The following is a 23,577-nucleotide window of genomic DNA, read 5'->3' on the forward strand; positions in this document are numbered from 1 at the left end:
GAACGGTCTATTGAAACCCTGTATAAACGAAAATTATGATAATATAATATGAAGGTCACAGTGAAGATTATTTCAAGGACATTTAAATTATCATTAAATTCAGAGTGTTTTACGATATTCAATAAATTCAACAATGAGAAACAGTTGATGTAAAGGAATGCCCATAAAATATACTTAATAACGAACCGGATACGGTTCTATCGGGCGCCATATTGTCCCAAAAATCGTTGATATTGCCCCAACGCGGCGCGGCGCCGCAAAAAATGGCAAACTCGTCGAGTCCCGTCGCAAACAAAGTTTCCCCGTTCGACTGTAGAAATTTCTTCGGGGAGGGGAAAAAATAGACGCCTCAAACCCGGGGGCGAACGGTTTTCGATATTCAGTCGCATCGTCGGCCATCTTTCTTTTTTTCGTCTCCATATCAGGTCGCGATACGCGTGCAGGAAGGCGAGGTACATTCAGCTTATCGCCACCGTTCGGTTCTTCTTTTTGTGTTCGTTGCTGGTACTCGTATTAGACGCGGATTCAATGTGGCTCTCTATATACCGGGTGACCCGCGACTCCACGGCACTCCGGTCATTTTTTAAACGCTGCTGCGCACACCCGTGCAATTTTCGATCGTTTATCAAACCGGAATTCGAAGTGCGCGACCATGATTTATAGGGTTCTTTTCGAGCTGAATGCCTGTCGCATTAGATGTGAATTCGGGGTCGCTGTACCGGGTGTTCCGAGAGTTAACGCATCCTGGTAACTGATTCGAACACTTCGTAAAATATTGGACGAGGATTTGTACGGTTCTTTTCGAAATTCAATGCAACTCTATCGGGTGTCCCGAGAGTTACGAGCTGCTGGTAACTTCTCTAACACTTGAATATTTCTCAATCGCGTGTGTGATTGCTCAGAGATCATGTCGATCAACGAATATTTTTCGTATCAGGCATGGATTGAATGCAGATCTGCCGGGTGTGCTGAAAATTGCAGCCTTCTAGTAATTTTTTCAAACGCTTCAGTCAGAAATATCGCCGACCAACGTTTCCATACATGGATTTAACTCAACTGTACCGGGTGTCTGGGAAGTTTGGACGATCCGTTAATTTTTCTAACGCTTCAGCAAAGTAACTCATGGTTCCGTGGCCGCTTATCAAGCCGGAAATCAGGGCGTTCGAGGCTTATTCGGTAAACACAGCCCGACGTTGCCAGGAATCCCTTCGTGTTTGTCCAACCCGTCCGCGCGCCACGTCTGACCTATGCGCATAGAAATTGCCATGTAAGCGGCACAGAATGGCGGGTAGTCAGTCGCCGGACGCAGATTTAGATTAGGCACGGATTAGCCCTGGGAAAACTGCTATCTACCGGCGCCGCGCCGCGTCCACTCTCCACATGCGATATCCGGCTGCGGATACGTCGAACCGCGTCACGGATATTGCTCAGACGACATCCACCCATCTACCCACCGCATCCCTCATCCCCCTTCCTTATCAAACTCCCCTTCCCCATCTCACCTAACCCCCCACGGACATCCCGCAAATTAACTTATGAAAAATGTGGCCCCGCGTCGTTCATCATACGGTCATTTGGGCTTGGTGCCTCGTCAAGGGACGAACCGGTGAGTTGATTATACTGGGTGTTCCGGAAATTGCGATGAGGTGGCCTGAGTGGCTGCATCAAGGCCGAAATACGCTGCGGAGGCTCCCTCGGTTAGTGGTAAATATCCTGCGGACATTTAGGCGAACTAATAGTTATCACATTCCATTCGCTGCTGCGAGACTGGATTTTATTTATTCTTTTTAGTTTAGAGTTTCTATTTTCAACAATTCACGCACAAATATATTTATATGCTATACAACAGGAATCAAATCTATGCAATCTAATTTCGTTGGTCTCATTTTATTATTTTCTGAGGGTCTTCGACAGTATACAAGAATTATTATTTTAACAAGAAAAAATTGAGAAAAATAGTAAAACAAGACCAACGAAAATAAATTGCATAGATTCTATTCCTGTGTGTGGGATATAATTATCTTTCTTCCGAGTGTCTTTGAAAAAGCAAGGTTTCTTTCCAAACAATCTTTAAAGGATGTACACTGTACACCCTGCCACTTGACAAGAAAGAAATTAATTAAACCACGATCATATGAAATAAAATAAAAATACTGTAATATACTACCAAATGTAACATTACGCAACAATGTGATTCGAATGAAATACATCACGCCACTATTTCGCCGGATAAAAATGCGGAAGGATATTGGAAACTCATTATTGATATACGTGAACCAGTACACTTCCTCGATCTGCATAGAAATAGTAGATTTTTGGCGCACCTAATATAATGCGACGCATCAAGTATTTGATTTACGAGAGAATTTTGTTTGTCTTGTTTTAAGCTTCGATTGTTCTTTATCCGATTCAACTAATAACTCTCGCGTGGAACAGATAAAAGCGATGAAATTCATTAGCGTTGTCTCGGTCAACACTTCCAGCAAATATTTGTATCTATCGCCGACTGTAAATGTTTTCCTCCTTCCAATCGCCGTGTTTCGTTTTCGTTGGATTGTTGGCCAATAAAGCACAAATATTGGCTTGGCATGCACGATAGAACTCGTGTCTGACCGTTGTAAGCTTTTTCTACTTGCAAGGCATATTACCTTTTTGCCGTGTACTGATTTTATTAATTTTCAATGAATTATCGGGCCATTCGAGGAACAGTACGAGCATGAAAATTTGTATTTTCTTTAATCTTCAATCTTTTATCTTTACCAATTTTCACTTTATTGTCTAAAATGTTTGCTAATGTGTACATTTGTCTGTATACTTACTCTGTGATTTCTATTGCAACCCATTTCGAATATTATGAAAGTACAATGCAGGAGAATCTACAGAATGATTTCCCCCGGAAAACATTTGCATACCAATCGCGCCGCAAATTTAACCTAACAAGCTCTCCTGTCCCCTCAAGATTGGATCTTCCAAACGAAGATGATAAAACCTAGCAACGATTCAATGAAAGAGGGACAATTCGAAACAATCGTAAAAGCAGAAGCAAAACTCGAGTAACTCGATCCAGAAGGAATAATTATAAAGTATCACAGAGAGCTATGTTCAGTGAGGCAGAATATAAGCCCGCGATATAATAACTCCGAAAACTAAGACGCGACTTTATGCCAAACGATAAAGTATCCGACTTGGTCGCGTCTTCGGCGCAAAGGAACATTCTCGTCGGGCTTCAAATTGAAACAGCGGGTCTGCGAACACCGGGCCCTTTGATCAGCGTAAACAGAATCGCGGAGTTAGATTGACACCGTGAAAATTGTGCGGTTTCGTGACATTTTGCGGCTCGCTTAGTATAGGCGAGCTCGGCCCGGAGTTTCCGCGCCCAAAGTGGACTCCGCCCTTCCCTCCCTTTAAGAGGGCATTCCAGTATACTGAGAGCAGAGGCCCGATTCTTTTTTAACGGTATCAAAAGTGCAGCATTTGGAGAATATACATACTCTTAAAATTTTCATAAGCCTATTTAAAAAATTACAAAACTATATAATAAAACAATTTTCTTCTAATCTTTACAGTCTCTAACAAAAAGGAGACCTCGACGAACAAGGTTGCACTCTAAGTGCCGACATTTTTTTAATTTTCAATTAATATTTATAGCCAATATAGATAGCCAATGCCGTACTAAATTAATCAAACAAACTTTTCTATCTGAGATTTCTTAAAAAATAAAATTCGAAAATGAATTCGTTGTGTAACTTTCAGTGAATTGTCGTGAGAAATTTGCACTCCTGTAGGTCCTTAGATAGGCCCGTTTGGTTTCATGGAAACCCGTGTACGGTAAGGAACCGCCCCGGCTGTAATTTCGTGGAAAGTCGGTCGAGAATGGACCGTGTAACGGAGTACTTCGGAAAATTGACCTGTTTGAAACTCCCTTACATCGAAGGGAAGCGCGGCGAACCACTTTTCAAGCCTTTAGCCCGCGTACCTTGGTCCATAACCAGCAAAAAATTAATCTTCCGACGGTTAAACTTCCGGCAGTTTACTGCTAGCAACGTGCTTGCATTTTTTCAAGGAACACTTATTAATATCGCCGCATTTTTGCTTCCCCTTAAACCATTTCCCTTGTCCCGCCCGCGTTACTCTACTTGGCTTCAAGATTTTAAATTGTCCAACTTTTCGAACGAGAGCCTGTTGTCTTAACTTCACACATTCTTTAATAACCGGAGTCTGCAATTTTGGGATCTTTAAATTCATTAAATGCAGACAAGCCTGCATACTAACGCGGTAAACTGAATTATTAGCTGTACAAATAAATGCGTGGCACGTTCTGCATTAAATTATATGTATGTATGAATTATTCATTTTTAATTTACGTGAATTTAAAATGCATTCCTCGAAATAAAAATTGCATCGATTTTCACGCGTTCGATGCAACGTGCAAGTAATTAGTAAATCTTCGCACATCGCAAAATCAAATTGCAATTCATTGTGAATGAATTAATTCGTATACCTGATAATTTAAAACAATGATGCATTGTTCACAATTAAACTGCGGATTTTAATCAATCAATCAAACGCAAAACAATAAATACATTTACAAGAATTTAAGATTTAGAATTTCTTTTAAAGTCACAAAAATTTTCTAGAAATGAAATTAATGTCTATGTGGCTCCTGCGTCTTGCAAATGGTGCGGACAATTTTTATTTTAAAATCCGCAGTCTACTTATAATGGAATACGAGTTCTAAAAAAAATTGTAGATGCAATTGTCAAGTTAGATTAAAATTTTTCGAGCTTGGGAATATCTTGAATAACAATTTGAAGGGTTGAATATATCGATCGAAGCGTTAATAAACGGGATCAGCGTTTTATCTGGAGGCTCAGGCGTTTTTCGCCGATCCCCTAAGCAAGATCGTTCCGTTGCATTTCATTAACCGGTTTATCGGGCTCGGTGGCGGACGAGAGACTGGTACGAATTTACCGCAAGCGGCTGGAAAGAACTCCGTAATTCGGGTTAATCACGCATTGATTAACTGCCGGCAATCGATCCACATTAATGCAAATGGAGCCCCGGCGCGGTCTGATCGCGTTACTGGCTCTACCAGCCGCACTGCTACCGGTTCGTATAAATCAGACTTAACAGCTTCGAATCGCCTACGTCTGACGTACACCCTGCCAAACTTGACCCTCACCTTGAAAACATTCACGTGAACAAGGCCTGCAACCCCCGGACGGGGGCAAACCTTTCATGCAGTCGATTTCATCGAAAATACCCCGAGCTTCATTTGAATACCGCCTCTTGTCGGCGATGCAATCGTTTACTATTAGACTGCGGATCTTTGTGCTGCGCAACAAATGCTGTGCATGTGTTTTTTAAACATTTTAGCAAGTTGAAAATAAGATATTTACGCGTAGAGTTTATTTACTGTCGATTCGAAGCATCGAATACTTAGGCCTATGACTGCTTTAAACCCTTAAAAAGGGGCAGGATATTTCTGCAATTATTTATTTTATACATTTGAATTTCTAACAGAGTCTACTAAATATGGATGTTGCTGTTTTCCTCTTATTGTCAATATTTAGGCATTTAAATAAACCAAGGCACACAAGAAAGGAAATGAAAAATGTTTAGTTGATCGAATAATTGATTTTGTTGTAACTCTGATACTAGATTTATTGAGATTCCAATTAAAATTATTTCGATGGCTCTAGTGTCAACAATGTTAAACATTGCGGAAAAGAACAGTTAAAAGACCGGAAAGAGAACAGTTCTTTGACGGACTCTGGGGGTAATTAAGAGTGAAAATTCCCACAGACGGGGGCTAAACTCGTAAGACTAATTGCGAAAACGAGTAGAATCGAGAGTAGAGTGGGGGGTCAGGGAAAAATGCGGGCGCGAGAAATCCGTCGAAGGAGAAACCGAACGGACCTCGGCGGCGGCTAGGAGCTTATGAAGAACTCTGTTTTCCCCGGGAAGCCGGTGTCAGTTAATACTGTAAACAGAAGCAGCCACGTCGCGATGCAATTTCCCGGCGGCTCTTCTCGCGATTACAAAGCCATTAAAGGACCGGTTCAGCGCAGCGGCGCACAGGGTATGCAAATGACCGCTTAACGTTTTTCCTCGACGTTTTCAGGTACTACCTGGCCACGACAGAGGCCGATTCCGCGGTGCAGCATCTGTACCGGATATCCGTGCACGGGAAAGACCGCAAACCGACGTGCCTCAGCTGCGATGTGGTCCGAGAATTGGACAGGGAGCAGAAGTGTCTCTACAACACCGCCAAGTTTTCAACCGATCATTCGCATTACGTGCTCACTTGCGCCGGACCAGGGGTGCCCGACATCACCATCTACAACAGGGTGAGTGGACGCACCCCTCTCTCGACTCGACAAACCCCAACTGTGTCAAACGCACGCGACTCGCAGTAATATTCGACCACTTTTAGAAGGGCGACACACGACTTTTTGAATATTGAACCATTCGGATTTCTTTGGAATGACAAACAAATATTTACCTTCATTTTTACCATGGTTATTTCAATATAGTTCAATATAGTCGCCAGTAGTAAATCTGGAGAGTACGGTGGGTGGGGAAGCAATTCAAAGCGTAATTCGTTCAATTTGACCATTGTTTTCATCGCTCTCTGAATCGTCGACGCGTTGTTGTTTCTGGTCCGATGTGAGCAAACGCGGCACCCACTTCGAAAGCAACTTGCGCATGCCGAGAGTTTCATGTAAAATTATAAAGACACTGCCTTCTGATATCTTCAAGGTGTCAGCTATCTCATGCAACCTTCATTTTACGGTGTTTTAAAACTATTTTCTGGACATTTTTTTATGTTTTCCGGAACAACTGCCGATTTTGGGCGACTAGAGCGTTCAGCATCATCGGTACTTGTACGACCGCGTTTAAATTCAGCATACCAGTCAATAATAGTTGATTTCCCTGGCGCAGAGTCCCCATAATGCTTATCAAGCCACTGTTTGGCTTCAACAGTATTTTTCCCCATCAAAAAACAGTGTTTCATCAACACACGAAATTCCTTTCTATCCGTTGTCTTGAAAATTACAAAACTGGGGTCACTAAAACGACTGTAACCTCTAAACTAACGGTCAGAATTCCATGAAATTTTGACACGTACTGTTTGAAGGTTAGTACTACCCGGAAATCACGTGGGTCTGTCAACAATGTTGCCATATATGTGTCAGACCGGGGACTTATTGAGTGATGTGTTAGGAAGGTGCTAAATAATTTTAAAAGATTAAACATATATTTTTTAACCGTTGAATTTTCGTCCAACTACTGTACAGTTGTCTCAAAAGCTTTTCATTTGGCACAAAGACCCACGATCTAGATACCGTAAACAGAATTAATTGTCTTTTAATGCCAAGGTGAAATATATTGTCCCAAAGTGCACGCTAGTGCTGAGAAAGCTCCTTCTTCCGTATCGGTCGTATGGACAACGCACTTTGGTAGCTCGGGGTGGCTGACACTGTCATTTACAACGCACCGAGTGAGCCCCTCGTCCCAAAAGCTCTCGCGGTGTCGAACCCATCCGTTCCGGATCGAAACGGCGCGCGACGCGACGCTGCACCGAGAATTTGTTTCGCCTCGCGACGATTGGTACGGATGGCTCCTTCATTTCTCAATGTTAGCAGCTACTACCAACACCAACGCAACAGTAGTCCGGTTTGCTTCCCGACGACGACGACGACGACGACGACGACGGGAGAAGTGGATTTCTTCCTGTCACGGAAGCCCGCCGGATCTCGGCGAAGCTACCCTAAGAGGAAAATTTAATCTTCTATACTCGCCGAGAGCTCTGTGTTGCCCTCCTCCTCTAAAGAGCTCGCGTACTTGAATCCCAGCAGGATTTCGGGGCCAATGGTCAACCTGTGGGCTAAGGAGTAGTGTAGTATGATTTGCTGCAGTGTTGCATTGGTGTGAACAGCTTTGGAAACGCTCCGAAGCATTTGGTTAGTTTTCATTGAGCTCAACGTTACGAGCTAGTATTTTTAGAGCAGAGAACAGGCAAAGAATAAAAATTTCTTTGGCATAGAATTGATCTAAATGGCCGAGAGCAAACAAGTCGGAAATGCGATTTCCCTTTTGGACCGATTTGTTTGGTCCCGTTCCCGTCGTACAGGTTCGGAATTTTAATTGAAGGCAGAAGTTCGGACAGGATAGTTAGGTTAGCTTTCTCCGTGGAGCCACTTTGATCAACGAGCACTGTTTTCCCGATCTATGTGGAAAGTTCATTCCACTCCGAACGACACATAACGACGTTGATTTTTCGACGTTCGCGAAAAGTTCATCCTAGTTTCTTCAACGGAATTAGATTCCTCCGCTTGTTAGACGAGCCTTGAGAAGGTTACACGACGGTCTCCTTAAAGGGGAAAAATTTAATCTCCTTTTCGGCAAAGAGTTCTATTGTCTCTGTCTCTATCACTTCTTTTTGCGCAGCCGGGAGGCGCTTGATCTTTCGTCTAGAACGGCCGGAGAAGGAAAACTTTGCTTCTTTGTCATGTAGATTGTCTTCGCTCGGTAAATGAGCCCCATTAAAAGCAAAATGTTCCTTTTCGCGGAAGCTAAATCTACTTCGAACTAAACTGGCCTTCGTTTTTGTTAGTCTGCAGTCTTCCCTGCTTCCTTCCCCGTGAATCTGCTTTTTTCTTTCCGAAAGAGTTATCTCCCCCGAGCTGTTAGATTATTACGTTCGAAATGGCGGAGTTCGCTGAGATATTGGACTGCGGATGTTCGCGGACGATCATCATCATCGTCCACTATAGCAAATTTTTGCTAGATTAGTGCCCATAGGTCTCGCTGCTTATTTCTAGCTTAACTAGTTCCATATTTCATGGTGCAGTAATATCTTCACGTTAGTCAGTCTCTCCCGTTACAATTTGTTTTCTAATTCTTATTTATTCGAGGGCGATACGATGTGATAAAAGTACCTATCAATTTAGAGCGACTTCTTCATTATTAGACGACGCGGAACAACTTGGTCTCTTCTTTTTCTCTAGTAATTTGTCTCGAGGCCAACTCGGAATTAAAACAAGCTCAAGAAGCAAAATTAAATCGCAACCAAACTAGAAAACTCAAGAATCGACTTACACAACAAAGAGAATAGAATTCGTCAAAGATCTTCAATGGCCGACAGATTTATTAAAAATGAAAATGACTTTCGTCTCTGAAAAACACGGCCCGCAGAGTTCACAGTTAGCTTACACTTTTATTTCCGTATATTTTCTCAGTTTTTATTTTTCGGTTCACATTTTTTCCGTTTTTTTTTTGTTTGGTCCACCGTATTCGTGTTGTGTTCATCGTTCCATCCGAGGTACTTCTATCCCTGCTCTATAATTCCATTTGACATATTACATTCCGTCGCGGGACCGTCACCGTAACACTCCACCGTACCGCCAAAAGTGCAAACTTCATATATTTCAGCGGCAATATTCCATCTCCCCGAGGACCGAGACACGAATTCGTTTCGTTTGCACACCTCACGGAAATCTGTTTGCTCTGGTCTCGACGAATTTTAATTCCGGGTCACGTGGCTCATGCTCGCCGATGGAACATTCGCTTACGAAAATGTCGAGCCGATTCGATAATCGGAAACGAAAATTACTCCTGCTGCTGATTAAACGAACGTCCCCCTTTTTCCATGCTTTCCTCGCCATTCGCAAAGTAAAATCAACAAAATTATCTTCGGCAAGAGCCAGTCTGATTAAACGAATTCGTACTATTTTTTCACGTTTATCAAAAGCACAAAATTTTAATGAAACGCGCATTATCTTCGATAACATATCGAACTAATTACACGAACCAGTTACATTTTGCCTACCATTTTTACATCTGTAACATCAAAAGCACAAAAAATTCGACAGTGCTACACATGAACTAAAGGAACAAGGATTATTGATAGACTGTGGATTTTATATATTTATAACAGGCAACGAGTAGCTGCGATTTAAAACAGTAAAGCAATTGGAAGAATTTATCGTTTGTTTCGACATACATATTTAAAAGAAAACGATATTAACACTAAATGAATTCCACGTAACGATGAAATAACAATTTATTAAAACGATTGCAGTTGATATGCTGAAGATTTTCATTTTCCACAAAAATTCACAGTTCAATTACCAATATTCTATTTTAGGTTATATTTAGGAATATTTAGCTTTATTTAGTTTTATTATACATTGATTATATATTTATTATTTAATTTTAGGAATATTTTAGGTTAACAAGTTCCTCCATCCTTGAAATTCGCACATAATTAGATAACAGCACAAAACTGAGAATTTGCATAAAACTTTGCATAAATTCGGCCAAGAACTACGAGCAGCATTAAATTCGCTAATAATCCACATTTTAATAACATGCTCTCTGAAAATAAAATAATGATAGTGTAATAAACACTCGGAACAATTTATCCGAAAGTAAATCGAGAACAAACGAAACGAAGTAAAAGCGCATTTAATAAATATATATTTGCCGCGAGAAACCTGAAAAAGATTGAAATATCGATTTTGTCGCGTTCCAGCCAGGTTTCCTCAAAGTTTGAGGTTTCCCCTTTGAAATTAAGTGATCAGGACGCAATCGGGTCGGGCGATTAGTAAATTTCCTTCGATGGTAATTAATTGCAAGTTTGCCGGTGGTTCGTGGAACGGCTCTCCGCTTTTCGCCGAGTAATTTTTTAACGCTCGATAAACCCTCGTTTTTCCGGTCGCGTAAATCGACGGATAATTCCTCTCCGGTCCTCACCGCTAGCGGAATTCTTTCGTTGTTTAGGGGTGCCAGGCGCGCGTTCGCTTAATGAGGCTTTTGCTTATTATATTTACAAGCGTGCCCGGTATAAATCGGGATTAACGCTTTCCCCCTAGGTCCTTCAAACGGTGTACTTTAGTTGGACAGAACCGAGCAATTTTAGCTGCGAAAAAATGTACTAATGGGTTGCTTTGTAACTACTGCTCTACATCGTCCACGTGCTCAATTATTTCGAGATCATTTCGTATAAAATAAAATAGCAATTTTGAGAAACGGGAACCAAATAAAAATTTCATTGACTCTTTAATAGTTTCAACAGAAAGAAAATAATCATCGGTAGTCTTAAATCCTTTCAATTTTTTTACCGAACAGCGAATTTTTATGCGAAATAGAAATTGTTTGTATTAATTGCCAGATACGGTAGCTATTTCTTTTCTTAACAATGTTGTACTATTTATTAAAGTTGAAAGACGTAAAAGTGGTGCTTTGATCAGCCAAGTTCCTCAGAACACCGTGCAGCGTCGACAACGTTCCCAAGAACTCGAATGCGCGTTATTCGCCTAATTTTCGCAGGAATTGGTGGCTAACGGATTCCCACCCTCGTTAGTTACGCTCGGGGGTGTAATTCTAACCGCCCCCGCGACTAGGTAGACTCCGGAGAGTTTTGCTGTCGGGGGTGGAATCGATGGCTATTGGAAAGTAAGCTGTCGGGGAGGTCTCTCCTCGAGGTTTGTATCCTGCCCAACGGATTCGACTCTCCGGTGTGCGATTCTCAAGTGAGCACGCGGCTTAAGACCCCTCAATTTCGCCTGGGCCGACGATAAGTAAAGCGGAAACGCTTCAATGAGACTCGAAACTACGCCGAATCGTGCTATTCGCGATAGATACAGCAGTCCGGCTCCTTTAGACTACAAACGCTGCTCTGTGAAAAGCCTGATGGGTCTGGGGCAGAGTTGGGCAAAATATGTAATTAGTAACAAATTTCGGATCACGAATAAAAGATACAAAATTTTAATTAATTAATTTTAAGGTTCGGATCCAAAAGGAACTTGATCCGAAATTTAATTAGTTATTTTTGTATCCGAAGCAGAAGGATCCGAAGCTACGGATCCATTTGTAACTAGTTAATGTAACTAATTCAAAGTTCCTTTCGGATCCTTTAAGTTCCTTTTGACCAGCTCGAGGCTTGAATGAACACGTTCCGAGGCCCGAGGGTCGGGCCCCGAGACCTGAGCCCAGAACACAATAGCAGTTCAATAAACACGGCCGGGCAATCGCCCGGCCGTGTTTATTGCACCACTCGGCCTATGCCGCCGAGGCACCGATGATGGGCAGAAAAATTGAATTAGTTACTTTTTCCAAGATATCTTTTCAACTAAAAGCAGCAAGCAGTGACCGAATTCTATCGAATTTACACTTTTCTTAATCGGAAGAACGCCACGAATTGGCTCGCGTGACTTTCGTGAGGGCAGAACGGAAAATAAATAAGTTCAGGTTTCACGTGTCAGGGGTTTCAGGCCGAGCTACCTGCCTGACCGGGGGATCGCCTGGCCGTGTTTATAGCACCACTCGGCCTATGCCGCCGAGGCACCGACGATGGGCAGAAAAATTGAATTAGTTACTTTTTCCAAGATATCTTTTCAACTAAAAGCAGCAAGCAGTGACCGAATTCTATCGTATTTACACTTTTCTTAATCGGAAGAACGCCACGAATTGGCTCGTGTGACTTTCGTGAGGGCAGCACGGGAAATAAATAAGTTCAGCATTCGCTCCTTTGCGGTAGTAGGCCGAGCTACCTGCCTGGCCGGGGGATCGCCCGGCCCTGTTTATAGCACCACTCGGCCTATGCGGCCGAGGGACCGATGATGGCTGCCCTCACGAAAGTCACACGAGCCAATTCGTGGCGTTCTGCCGATTAAGAAAAGTCTAAATTCGATAGAATTCGGTCACTGCTTGCTGCTTTTAGTTGAACAGATATCTTGGAAAAAGTAACTAATTCAATTTTTCTGCCCATCATCGGTGCCTCGGCCGCATAGGCCGAGTGGTGCTATAAACACGGCCAGGCGATCCCCCGGTCAGGCAGGTAGCTCGGCATGAAACCCCTGACACGTGAAACCTGAACTTATTTATTTTCCGTGCTGCCCTCACGAAAGTCACACGAGCCAATTCGTGGCGTTCTGCCGATTAAGAAAAGTCTAAATTCGATAGAATTCGGTCACTGCTTGCTGCTTTTAGTTGAACAGATATCTTGGAAAAAGTAACTAATTCAATTTTTCTGCCCATCATCGGTGCCTCGGCGGCATAGGCCGAGTGGTGCTATAAACACGGCCGGGCGATCCCCCGGTCAGGCAGGTAGCTCGGCCTGAAACCCCTGACACGTGAAACCTGAACTTATTTATTTTCCGTGCTGCCCTCACGAAAGTCACACGAGCCAATTCGTGGCGTTCTGCCGATTAAGAAAAGTCTAAATTCGATAGAATTCGGTCACTGCTTGCTGCTTTTAGTTGAACAGATATCTTGGAAAAAGTAACTAATTCAATTTTTCTGCCCATCATCGGTGCCTCGGCCGCATAGGCCGAGTGGTGCTATAAACACGGCCGGGCGATCCCCCGGCCAGGCAGGTAGCTCGGCCTACTACCGCAAAGGAGCGAATGCTGAACTTATTTATTTCCCGTGCTGCCCTCACGAAAGTCACACGAGCCAATTCGTGGCGTTCTTCCGATTAAGAAAAGTGTAAATACGATAGAATTCGGTCACTGCTTGCTGCTTTTAGTTGAAAAGATATCTTGGAAAAAGTAACTAATTCAATTTTTCTGCCCATCGTCGGTGCCTCGGCGGCATAGGCCGAGTGGTGCTATAAACACGGCCAGGCGATCCCCCGGTCAGGCAGGTAGCTCGGCCTGAAACCCGTGACACGTGAAACCTGAACTTATTTATTTTCCGTGCTACCCTCACGAAAGTCACACGAGCCAATTCGTGGCGTTCTGCCGATTAAGAAAAGTCTAAATTCGATAGAATTCGGTCACTGCTTGCTGCTTTTAGTTGAAAAGATATCTTGGAAAAAGTAACTAATTCAATTTTTCTGCCCATCATCGGTGCCTCGGCGGCATAGGCCGAGTGGTGCTATAAACACGGCCGGGCGATCCCCCGGTCAGGCAGGTAGCTCGGCATGAAACCCCTGACACGTGAAACCTGAACTTATTTGTTTTCAGTGCTGCCCTCACGAAAGTCACACGAGCCAATTCGTGGCGTTCTGCCGATTAAGAAAAGTCTAAATTCGATAGAATTCGGTCACTGCTTGCTGCTTTTAGTTGAACAGATATCTTGGAAAAAGTAACTAATTCAATTTTTCTGCCCATCATCGGTGCCTCGGCCGCATAGGCCGAGTGGTGCTATAAACACGGCCAGGCGATCCCCCGGTCAGGCAGGTAGCTCGGCATGAAACCCCTGACACGTGAAACCTGAACTTATTTATTTTCCGTGCTGCCCTCACGAAAGTCACACGAGCCAATTCGTGGCGTTCTGCCGATTAAGAAAAGTCTAAATTCGATAGAATTCGGTCACTGCTTGCTGCTTTTAGTTGAAAAGATATCTTGGAAAAAGTAACTAATTCAATTTTTCTGCCCATCATCGGTGCCTCGGCGGCATAGGCCGAGTGGTGCTATAAACACGGCCGGGCGATCCCCCGGTCAGGCAGGTAGCTCGGCATGAAACCCCTGACACGTGAAACCTGAACTTATTTGTTTTCCGTGCTGCCCTCACGAAAGTCACACGAGCCAATTCGTGGCGTTCTGCCGATTAAGAAAAGTCTAAATTCGATAGAATTCGGTCACTGCTTGCTGCTTTTAGTTGAAAAGATATCTTGGAAAAAGTAACTAATTCAATTTTTCTGCCCATCGCCGGTGCCTCGGCGGCATAGGCCGAGTGGTGCTATAAACACGGCCAGGCGATCCCCCGGTCAGGCAGGTAGCTCGGCCTGAAACCCCTGACACGTGAAACCTGAACTTATTTATTTTCCGTGCTGCCCTCACGAAAGTCACACGAGCCAATTCGTGGCGTTCTGCCGATTAAGAAAAGTCTAAATTCGATAGAATTCGGTCACTGCTTGCTGCTTTTAGTTGAAAAGATATCTTGGAAAAAGTAACTAATTCAATTTTTCTGCCCATCATCGGTGCCTCGGCGGCATAGGCCGAGTGGTGCTATAAACACGGCCGGGCGATCCCCCGGTCAGGCAGGTAGCTCGGCATGAAACCCCTGACACGTGAAACCTGAACTTATTTGTTTTCCGTGCTGCCCTCACGAAAGTCACACGAGCCAATTCGTGGCGTTCTGCCGATTAAGAAAAGTCTAAATTCGATAGAATTCGGTCACTGCTTGCTGCTTTTAGTTGAAAAGATATCTTGGAAAAAGTAACTAATTCAATTTTTCTGCCCATCGCCGGTGCCTCGGCGGCATAGGCCGAGTGGTGCTATAAACACGGCCAGGCGATCCCCCGGTCAGGCAGGTAGCTCGGCCTGAAACCCCTGACACGTGAAACCTGAACTTATTTATTTTCCGTGCTGCCCTCACGAAAGTCACACGAGCCAATTCGTGGCGTTCTGCCGATTAAGAAAAGTCTAAATTCGATAGAATTCGGTCACTGCTTGCTGCTTTTAGTTGAACAGATATCTTGGAAAAAGTAACTAATTCAATTTTTCTGCCCATCATCGGTGCCTCGGCCGCATAGGCCGAGTGGTGCTATAAACATGGCCGGGCGATCCCCCGGCCAGGCAGGTAGCTCGGCCTACTACCGCAAAGGAGCGAATGCTGAACTTATTTATTTCCCGTGCTGCCCTCACGAAAGTCACACGAGCCAATTCGTGGCGTTCTTCCGATTAAGAAAAGTGTAAATACGATAGAATTCGGTCACTGCTTGCTGCTTTTAGTTGAAAAGATATCTTGGAAAAAGTAACTAATTCAATTTTTCTGCCCATCGTCGGTGCCTCGGCGGCATAGGCCGAGTGGTGCTATAAACACGGCCAGGCGATCCCCCGGTCAGGCAGGTAGCTCGGCCTGAAACCCGTGACACGTGAAACCTGAACTTATTTATTTTCCGTGCTGCCCTCACGAAAGTCACACGAGCCAATTCGTGGCGTTCTGCCGATTAAGAAAAGTCTAAATTCGATAGAATTCGGTCACTGCTTGCTGCTTTTAGTTGAAAAGATATCTTGGAAAAAGTAACTAATTCAATTTTTCTGCCCATCATCGGTGCCTCGGCGGCATAGGCCGAGTGGTGCTATAAACACGGCCGGGCGATCCCCCGGTCAGGCAGGTAGCTCGGCATGAAACCCCTGACACGTGAAACCTGAACTTATTTGTTTTCCGTGCTGCCCTCACGAAAGTCACACGAGCCAATTCGTGGCGTTCTGCCGATTAAGAAAAGTCTAAATTCGATAGAATTCGGTCACTGCTTGCTGCTTTTAGTTGAACAGATATCTTGGAAAAAGTAACTAATTCAATTTTTCTGCCCATCATCGGTGCCTCGGCGGCATAGGCCGAGTGGTGCTATAAACACGGCCAGGCGATCCCCCGGTCAGGCAGGTAGCTCGGCATGAAACCCCTGACACGTGAAACCTGAACTTATTTATTTTCCGTGCTGCCCTCACGAAAGTCACACGAGCCAATTCGTGGCGTTCTGCCGATTAAGAAAAGTCTAAATTCGATAGAATTCGGTCACTGCTTGCTGCTTTTAGTTGAACAGATATCTTGGAAAAAGTAACTAATTCAATTTTTCTGCCCATCATCGGTGCCTCGGCCGCATAGGCCGAGTGGTGCTATAAACACGGCCGGGCGATCCCCCGGCCAGGCAGGTAGCTCGGCCTACTACCGCAAAGGAGCGAATGCTGAACTTATTTATTTCCCGTGCTGCCCTCACGAAAGTCACACGAGCCAATTCGTGGCGTTCTTCCGATTAAGAAAAGTGTAAATACGATAGAATTCGGTCACTGCTTGCTGCTTTTAGTTGAAAAGATATCTTGGAAAAAGTAACTAATTCAATTTTTCTGCCCATCATCGGTGCCTCGGCGGCATAGGCCGAGTGGTGCTATAAACACGGCCGGGCGATCCCCCGGTCAGGCAGGTAGCTCGGCATGAAACCCCTGACACGTGAAACCTGAACTTATTTGTTTTCCGTGCTGCCCTCACGAAAGTCACACGAGCCAATTCGTGGCGTTCTGCCGATTAAGAAAAGTCTAAATTCGATAGAATTCGGTCACTGCTTGCTGCTTTTAGTTGAACAGATATCTTGGAAAAAGTAACTAATTCAATTTTTCTGCCCATCATCGGTGCCTCGGCGGCATAGGCCGAGTGGTGCTATAAACACGGCCAGGCGATCCCCCGGTCAGGCAGGTAGCTCGGCATGAAACCCCTGACACGTGAAACCTGAACTTATTTATTTTCCGTGCTGCCCTCACGAAAGTCACACGAGCCAATTCGTGGCGTTCTGCCGATTAAGAAAAGTCTAAATTCGATAGAATTCGGTCACTGCTTGCTGCTTTTAGTTGAACAGATATCTTGGAAAAAGTAACTAATTCAATTTTTCTGCCCATCATCGGTGCCTCGGCCGCATAGGCCGAGTGGTGCTATAAACACGGCCAGGCGATCCCCCGGTCAGGCAGGTAGCTCGGCATGAAACCCCTGACACGTGAAACCTGAACTTATTTATTTTCCGTGCTGCCCTCACGAAAGTCACACGAGCCAATTCGTGGCGTTCTGCCGATTAAGAAAAGTCTAAATTCGATAGAATTCGGTCACTGCTTGCTGCTTTTAGTTGAAAAGATATCTTGGAAAAAGTAACTAATTCAATTTTTCTGCCCATCATCGGTGCCTTGGCGGCATAGGCCGAGTGGTGCTATAAACACGGCCGGGCGATTCCCCGGCCGTGTTTATTGAACTGTTATTGTGTTCTGGGCTCAGGTCTCGGGGCCCGACCCTCGGGCCTCGGAACGTGTTCATTCAAGCCTCGAGCTGGTCAAAAGGAACTTAAAGGATCCGAAAGGAACTTTGAATTAGTTACATTAACTAGTTACAAATGGATCCGTAGCTTCGGATCCTTCTGCTTCGGATACAAAAATAACTAATTAAATTTCGGATCAAGTTCCTTTTGGATCCGAACCTTAAGATCACGAATATTAGTTACTTATCTTTTAGTTGGATCCGGATTTAGTTACTTTTTATTTAAATACTGCCCAACTCTGGTCTGGGGTGACCCATCAAACGCTCGGTTCATCGGTGAAATGCTTCCTCTTCTATTTTGCTATACGGTGAACTATTTATTTCGAATTTCAGTTAATTTATTCGTTCATATCAAGTCTCTTTAGTGTTCCATCATTCATCACTTCGCTACGTGGAATTTCGCTTAAATTTTATGAAGGTCAACTTTATTTTTGCAAACCGAACCACATAATTTCTTTGCATTGATCGACGCAGCTCGTCGTGCCCTGTAAAAAATCGTTAACCTTTTTAGACAAGACCGTATGTAAGGCTGACCTTCATATGTCCTCTATGGCCCCACCTATGAAATAACTATTGACCTCAAATTACGTCCCCCTTCATGTTCTTATTCTACAGATAATTCTACATACAAATTTTCACGAAGAACATTGAAATTTTCGAGGTAAAAATAACCACAAAAATAAATGGTCACAATTTCACTTACCGAAACGAAAGCCATAAACTATAAAAGCCTTGCTCTTTAAAATAAACAATAATCAAAACCAGAACTACTCACAATAGTAATTCATACACCCGCTAGCACCACCGTCAGCGATCGCCAATCAAAAACAGTTCGCCAATCTCCCTGGAACGCGTAAAATCGCATCTGTTAAAATTTTCATCAACTTTCGAAGCAGACGGGGCAATAAATTAGCATATCAATTAATTTGGTAACTTCAAGTTTCTGGAGTCGCCAATAATTCGACAGCCGACGGAACGGAATACCGATCAAATGCCCGGTCTCCATTTTCGGACACGTACCGTTCGCTCGCGCTATAAAAATGAATTCGTCCGCGCTTCATTAAATTCAGCGTATCGCGAAATTTTGATTGCCGCCGGAAAAAACTGTCTCTCGAGATCGCAGGAAATGTTGCCGAATACCCGGAAGCGCGTTAACACTTCGAGGACGATCGATACGTGGATAACGGACGTTGGCCCGGACGGAATCGGAATAAGATTAAAAGAGAAAAAGTTATTCGCGCGTGGATAAATACGGCGGCGTTGATCCGCGGGGAAAACTCGGCGGACCGGACGCTCGAGGAAAATCCTGTTCCATTTCGTTCCGTCATCGGGTGGAAAAGTCGCCTCTACATAAGCAGGATAACTCGATAAATCGGTGATATGCTCTTCGCGCGCCGTGCACCCCTTTCGCCATGGTTGTTTGTCAGCGTCCGGGGCTACCGACCTCACCGTTCCGGTTGCTATGTTTTATGCCGCCGCTTATTGTTAGAAACGTCCGCGGCGGCGGCGCGGCGGTCGTTGAAGGAGAAACAAATCGACGACGCGACAGATTTAGACGCAACGGGAAAATCCCCAGGGCTTAGATCCGAACCGGTGGATCCTCGATATTCGAAGTTCTTGCGGATTTTTCTCGCTCTCGTACCGCTCAACCTCTCGGGACATGTACTCTGCGGCGGATTTTATTCCGCTACCACAAAAACAACAAAAAAAAAACGGAAAAAGTTTATTTCCAAAATGTTTGCTGACCGTCCAAGTCTCGAACTAGGGAACGCGGTCAACGATAAGTGAAACGAAACCTAAAATACTATAACTTTACACGTTGATTTGAAACTTTCGCTAACAGAGGCATTCACGGCGAAGAATGTTAAGGTTAGCAATTTGACACGAGCTGTTTGGTCCCGTTTTCACTCGCGATTCACCAAGCCCATTTAATTAACTTCTCATTCCGCGCGAGTTTCTTTGGAGTCCGCAGTACATTTTCATTCCGCTATTTTTCCCGTATTATATGGCGTCCGTCGGTCGGATTTCAATTAAACTGTTCGACTTTTTACCGCGGCCGGACCTGTTATCGCATTCACGTGGAAGATTGCCCGAGCGTCACCGCATTGAAAACATTTTAATGAAAACTGAAGTTTTTGCGCGCGGTACAGTTGAACGGTATCTCCCTCCCCGTGTTTCATCCTCCCGCGCGCAGATTTCCATTTAATTTCATGATCTTCTTATTCGCCTTTCTGCCGGGGAAATTTTTTCCATTGATCGCCCGGAAATATTTTTCTTGTGGACGAACAATTTTATGAGAAAATACACGCTGGATGCCGGTGGATTTCTATCGGTCATCGTTCGACGGAGCTACTTGACGAGAGGTCGCCGGTGCGTTTTCAATTAATTTGAAGTGTCGCGTTCGGCCGAATGATTAATAAGCGGGGCCGCTTGCGTATGTTTGCGCGCGCGCGCCGCTCGGTTTTGTAATCGTTTGACAAATCGTTGCGGCCGCGCCGGACAACAATACGCCGGCGACGGAATCGCGTTTATCGTAGACGAGTACACAGAACATGGTACTGTTATCAGCCAGTCGAATTAAATAAATTTTCCCGCCGCTTAACAAACAAACACCCCCGCGCGCCGAGAGCGCAGGCCGCCGGATTCGGGCTGCTACACTGTTTTGTTCGTGTCCGAGCGATAATGCATACGAATCTCGGTATATCCAGCGACGATTAAGCGGCGAATAATACGAGTTCGTAATTGCGAGGCGCTCGAGTCGAAGTTGAACGGGCAGGGGGCAGCAATTTCAATCCAGTATAATGACAGAACCACAGATTATTCAACTATTCCATTGCCGCCCTCTACGCATACAATTTCAATCCTAATAAGTGGATTATTTTCGACACGCGTTCGATCAGTGCACGAAAATTTCATCGACGGAATTGTCCGTCGGCAACGTTCGTTACCGTTTATTATGCCGTTCTTCTATGGTCAGGTCAATTAGAAATATTTCTAAAGAGTTCTAGCGACGCCATCTTAAGAAACAGGGCGCTCACCTCGCTGCGCGGTTGCACTGCGCACGCAAATGGTGGCCGTGCGAACACCAGACTCGTCAGCTTATAAAAATGTATATAATTTACCTTATAATTAAGAAAATCTCAAGAAAATCTGAATATCGTATTAACACATTACCGACCGGTGATTATTGCATAATTTCGAAAAATCTATGGTACATGGCTAAACACTTTTTAATGGAACCTTCAATAGCAACAGCAATTACCATTGTGAACAAACAAGTCACCCTCAATAACTTCATGTAATAGTTTCATTTAAGATTGCAATGTAAAAGAAAATTTCTATTAATAGGCTTCCGGTAGGTAAAGTGTTAATTTAATAGAAATGTAACTCTTTGCACTCGAACTACAACTCTAAGGCGTCATGAAAGATTACAATGGCGCAAACAATTTCCACATTGCGCACCCTTTAATTTCTGATTTTTTACGTCGAAGTAGTCTCGGTTACGAAGGATGCTACAGGGTCCACTTCGAACAGTTCCATCGCAGCAGGAATGAAATAGCAAATGAATTTCCGACCAGAGCGTGTGTGCCGAGATCAATCGCTCCATCAGGCTAAACAATCTGACTTACGGCGTATAATTTCCGATTTCTTTCGCGACAGCGACTTTTCACGCCGACGCGTCTCCCAGCGTCCCCGTGAAGAACGACGGTCCTCTCTCTTCTTCGTGGTTCGCAATCGAAGGCTTTACACCGGGGGGCGAGCGATCTTAGAAACAGATGGGCCAAGTTTTAAGCTTCCATGCATCAACGTCGGGCACGCAGCGGCACGCTTTCTTACCGTTCGGACAGAGACACCGTCGACTTTAATGTATTATACCGCGCGTTTAATCTTCTGTCAGATCGACTGATTCGCAGAGAGTCCCTGCGGCTTTCCCACCGCGACACCCGGAATTTATAAATCCCCATCCGTGGTGTTAATCCCGGAGATGAATGGCTGCCGGATTCGTTCTGATCTACCGTGATCCATTAAGCCACGAAATAATCTTTCTTATGAAATCGTTCCCGGAGAGCTGTTGTGTGTGTGTGTGTGATCTCGGAAGTTGCAACACTTTGGTCTGCCATTTACACTGATTGGATTACGGTTTAAGTACATTGGAGTGCATTTTTAAACTGAGAAGTGGAATTCAGATGGTCGCCATTTTTCGCCTTACTTTTTAGCTGGGAGATCGACTCGGTATTCAGATTTTCTTGTGTTTCAATTAGAAAATGAATATAGACACATTTTTAATGCGAAGATGTTCTTTAGATTTATCACTTAATCTTTTTATTGCTCTTCATTACTTATGTACGCGATGACATGCATGTGCATGCGCAATGCAACTGCGCAGCGAGATGGACGCATCCCTCCTTTTTCCATTATTGCAAGGGTGCGGGATTCACCTTCTCATTTCTCGATAATACAAACGTGATCACGTTTGCGTAAAGCACTGTGCGATCACTCTCTGTGCAGAACACGGCTGTTGGACAGCGAACGCGCGATTACTGTATCATTGACAGGAAGAAGAGTCCATAGACTCTTCCGAATACGGTGACATACATTTTTACAAACCAGAAAATATTTAACTGGGCTTAAATAATGTACGAAGCAAGCGAGGCATCCATTGGAAGCTACGTTACGCTGGCACTGCTTACTTCGTTACAAACATCGATTTCCAATCAAACTTAACCGTAATGTTTAAAGATAGAGGCTCGAGCAAAGTTATAAACGAACAAGTTGCGCGCCCAGGACCTTGTCTAGTAATCAAGAATCAGGAATCAAGCGGCGGTAAGCCATCCAAATTAGCTCGATCAATCACCGGGACTCTGCGGTCCAATTTCCGATAGAAAATCGATCTTCATTGAAATTTCACTGTAATGCCTAAAGATAGAGAGGCAGCCAGTAAACGAACACAAGCAAGCCGTCCAAGTGTCGTCTAGTACAGACACACCGAGGTCTTGGGTCTGATTCCCGAGAAGATCGGTATCTAGGAAAATTGAACAAAACGTCTTAACAAAAAAAAAAGAATAGTGATTGGACAGCGTTACGGATTAATCCGTTCAAGATCTGTCCAGCGATCAGCGATCGCGACTCTCGAGCAGGGGTAACGTATCCGAATTAGTTCGCTCGATCGCGACGGTTCAATTTCCGCGGGGATTCAGCTTCTTTGTGTCTCACGGAGGACGGGGCATTCGAAATCGGTCGGTCGAGTGTGCCACTCGAAGGTTATTGGCGTGTCCCGGAGACTGGATGGAGGAGGTTCGCGGGCGCAAGAACAAGACACTTACCATTCATCGGCTCTCCCTGTAATGGGGGGAGAGCGAAGGAAATTATTTCTTCTGCCGTCGGATCTGGGGAATGGTGCTTGTCCGCGAGGAAAGCCGATTACCAGTTGTAATCGTCCGAGGGTCTGATAAAGGGAGCCGACTGATCGGCTCTCTCCTCATCCCCTTGGTGTTCGTCAATCGCGATAGGCCCTCTCCCCTCTCTTTCTCTCTCCCTCTCTCTCTCTCTCTCTCTCTCTCTCTTGACTGGTTCTTTCTTTCCACTCGTCCCTCGCTCTCGTTTCTGCCATTTTTTTTTCTCCGTTCTAGCCGGGGATAATCTAATTACGGGACGAGATAACCGAACCCCCTCGAAAACGCGGACGTGCCATTGCTTTCCCATCGTTTTACAAAGGCGTTTCCACCTCCCAGTCTTTCCGACGCCGGCTGCTCTCGATGAATTTGAATCGCGCCTTAAGACGCTCGCCTCCCGGAAACGAGTGCCTCTCGCCAGCCTGTA

At 44.5% G+C, this 23,577-nt stretch overlaps 1 protein-coding gene across 16 annotated transcripts in view; it reads left to right on the plus strand.

Moving 5' to 3' along the window:
- LOC143215783 (venom dipeptidyl peptidase 4) overlaps positions 1 to 23,577 on the plus strand; it is a 357,851-nt gene that overhangs the window by 299,640 nt on the left and 34,634 nt on the right. For all 16 annotated transcript variants that reach the window (XM_076438232.1, XM_076438220.1, XM_076438224.1 and 13 more), the window contains one exon: positions 6,125 to 6,350. In XM_076438232.1, the coding sequence (XP_076294347.1) occupies positions 6,125 to 6,350 (226 nt within the window). The remainder of the gene's footprint in view (positions 1 to 6,124; positions 6,351 to 23,577) is intronic.

The sequence above is a fragment of the Lasioglossum baleicum genome, chromosome 14 (assembly GCF_051020765.1).
Source record: "Lasioglossum baleicum chromosome 14, iyLasBale1, whole genome shotgun sequence".
In the NCBI taxonomy this organism is placed as follows: domain Eukaryota; kingdom Metazoa; phylum Arthropoda; class Insecta; order Hymenoptera; family Halictidae; genus Lasioglossum; species Lasioglossum baleicum.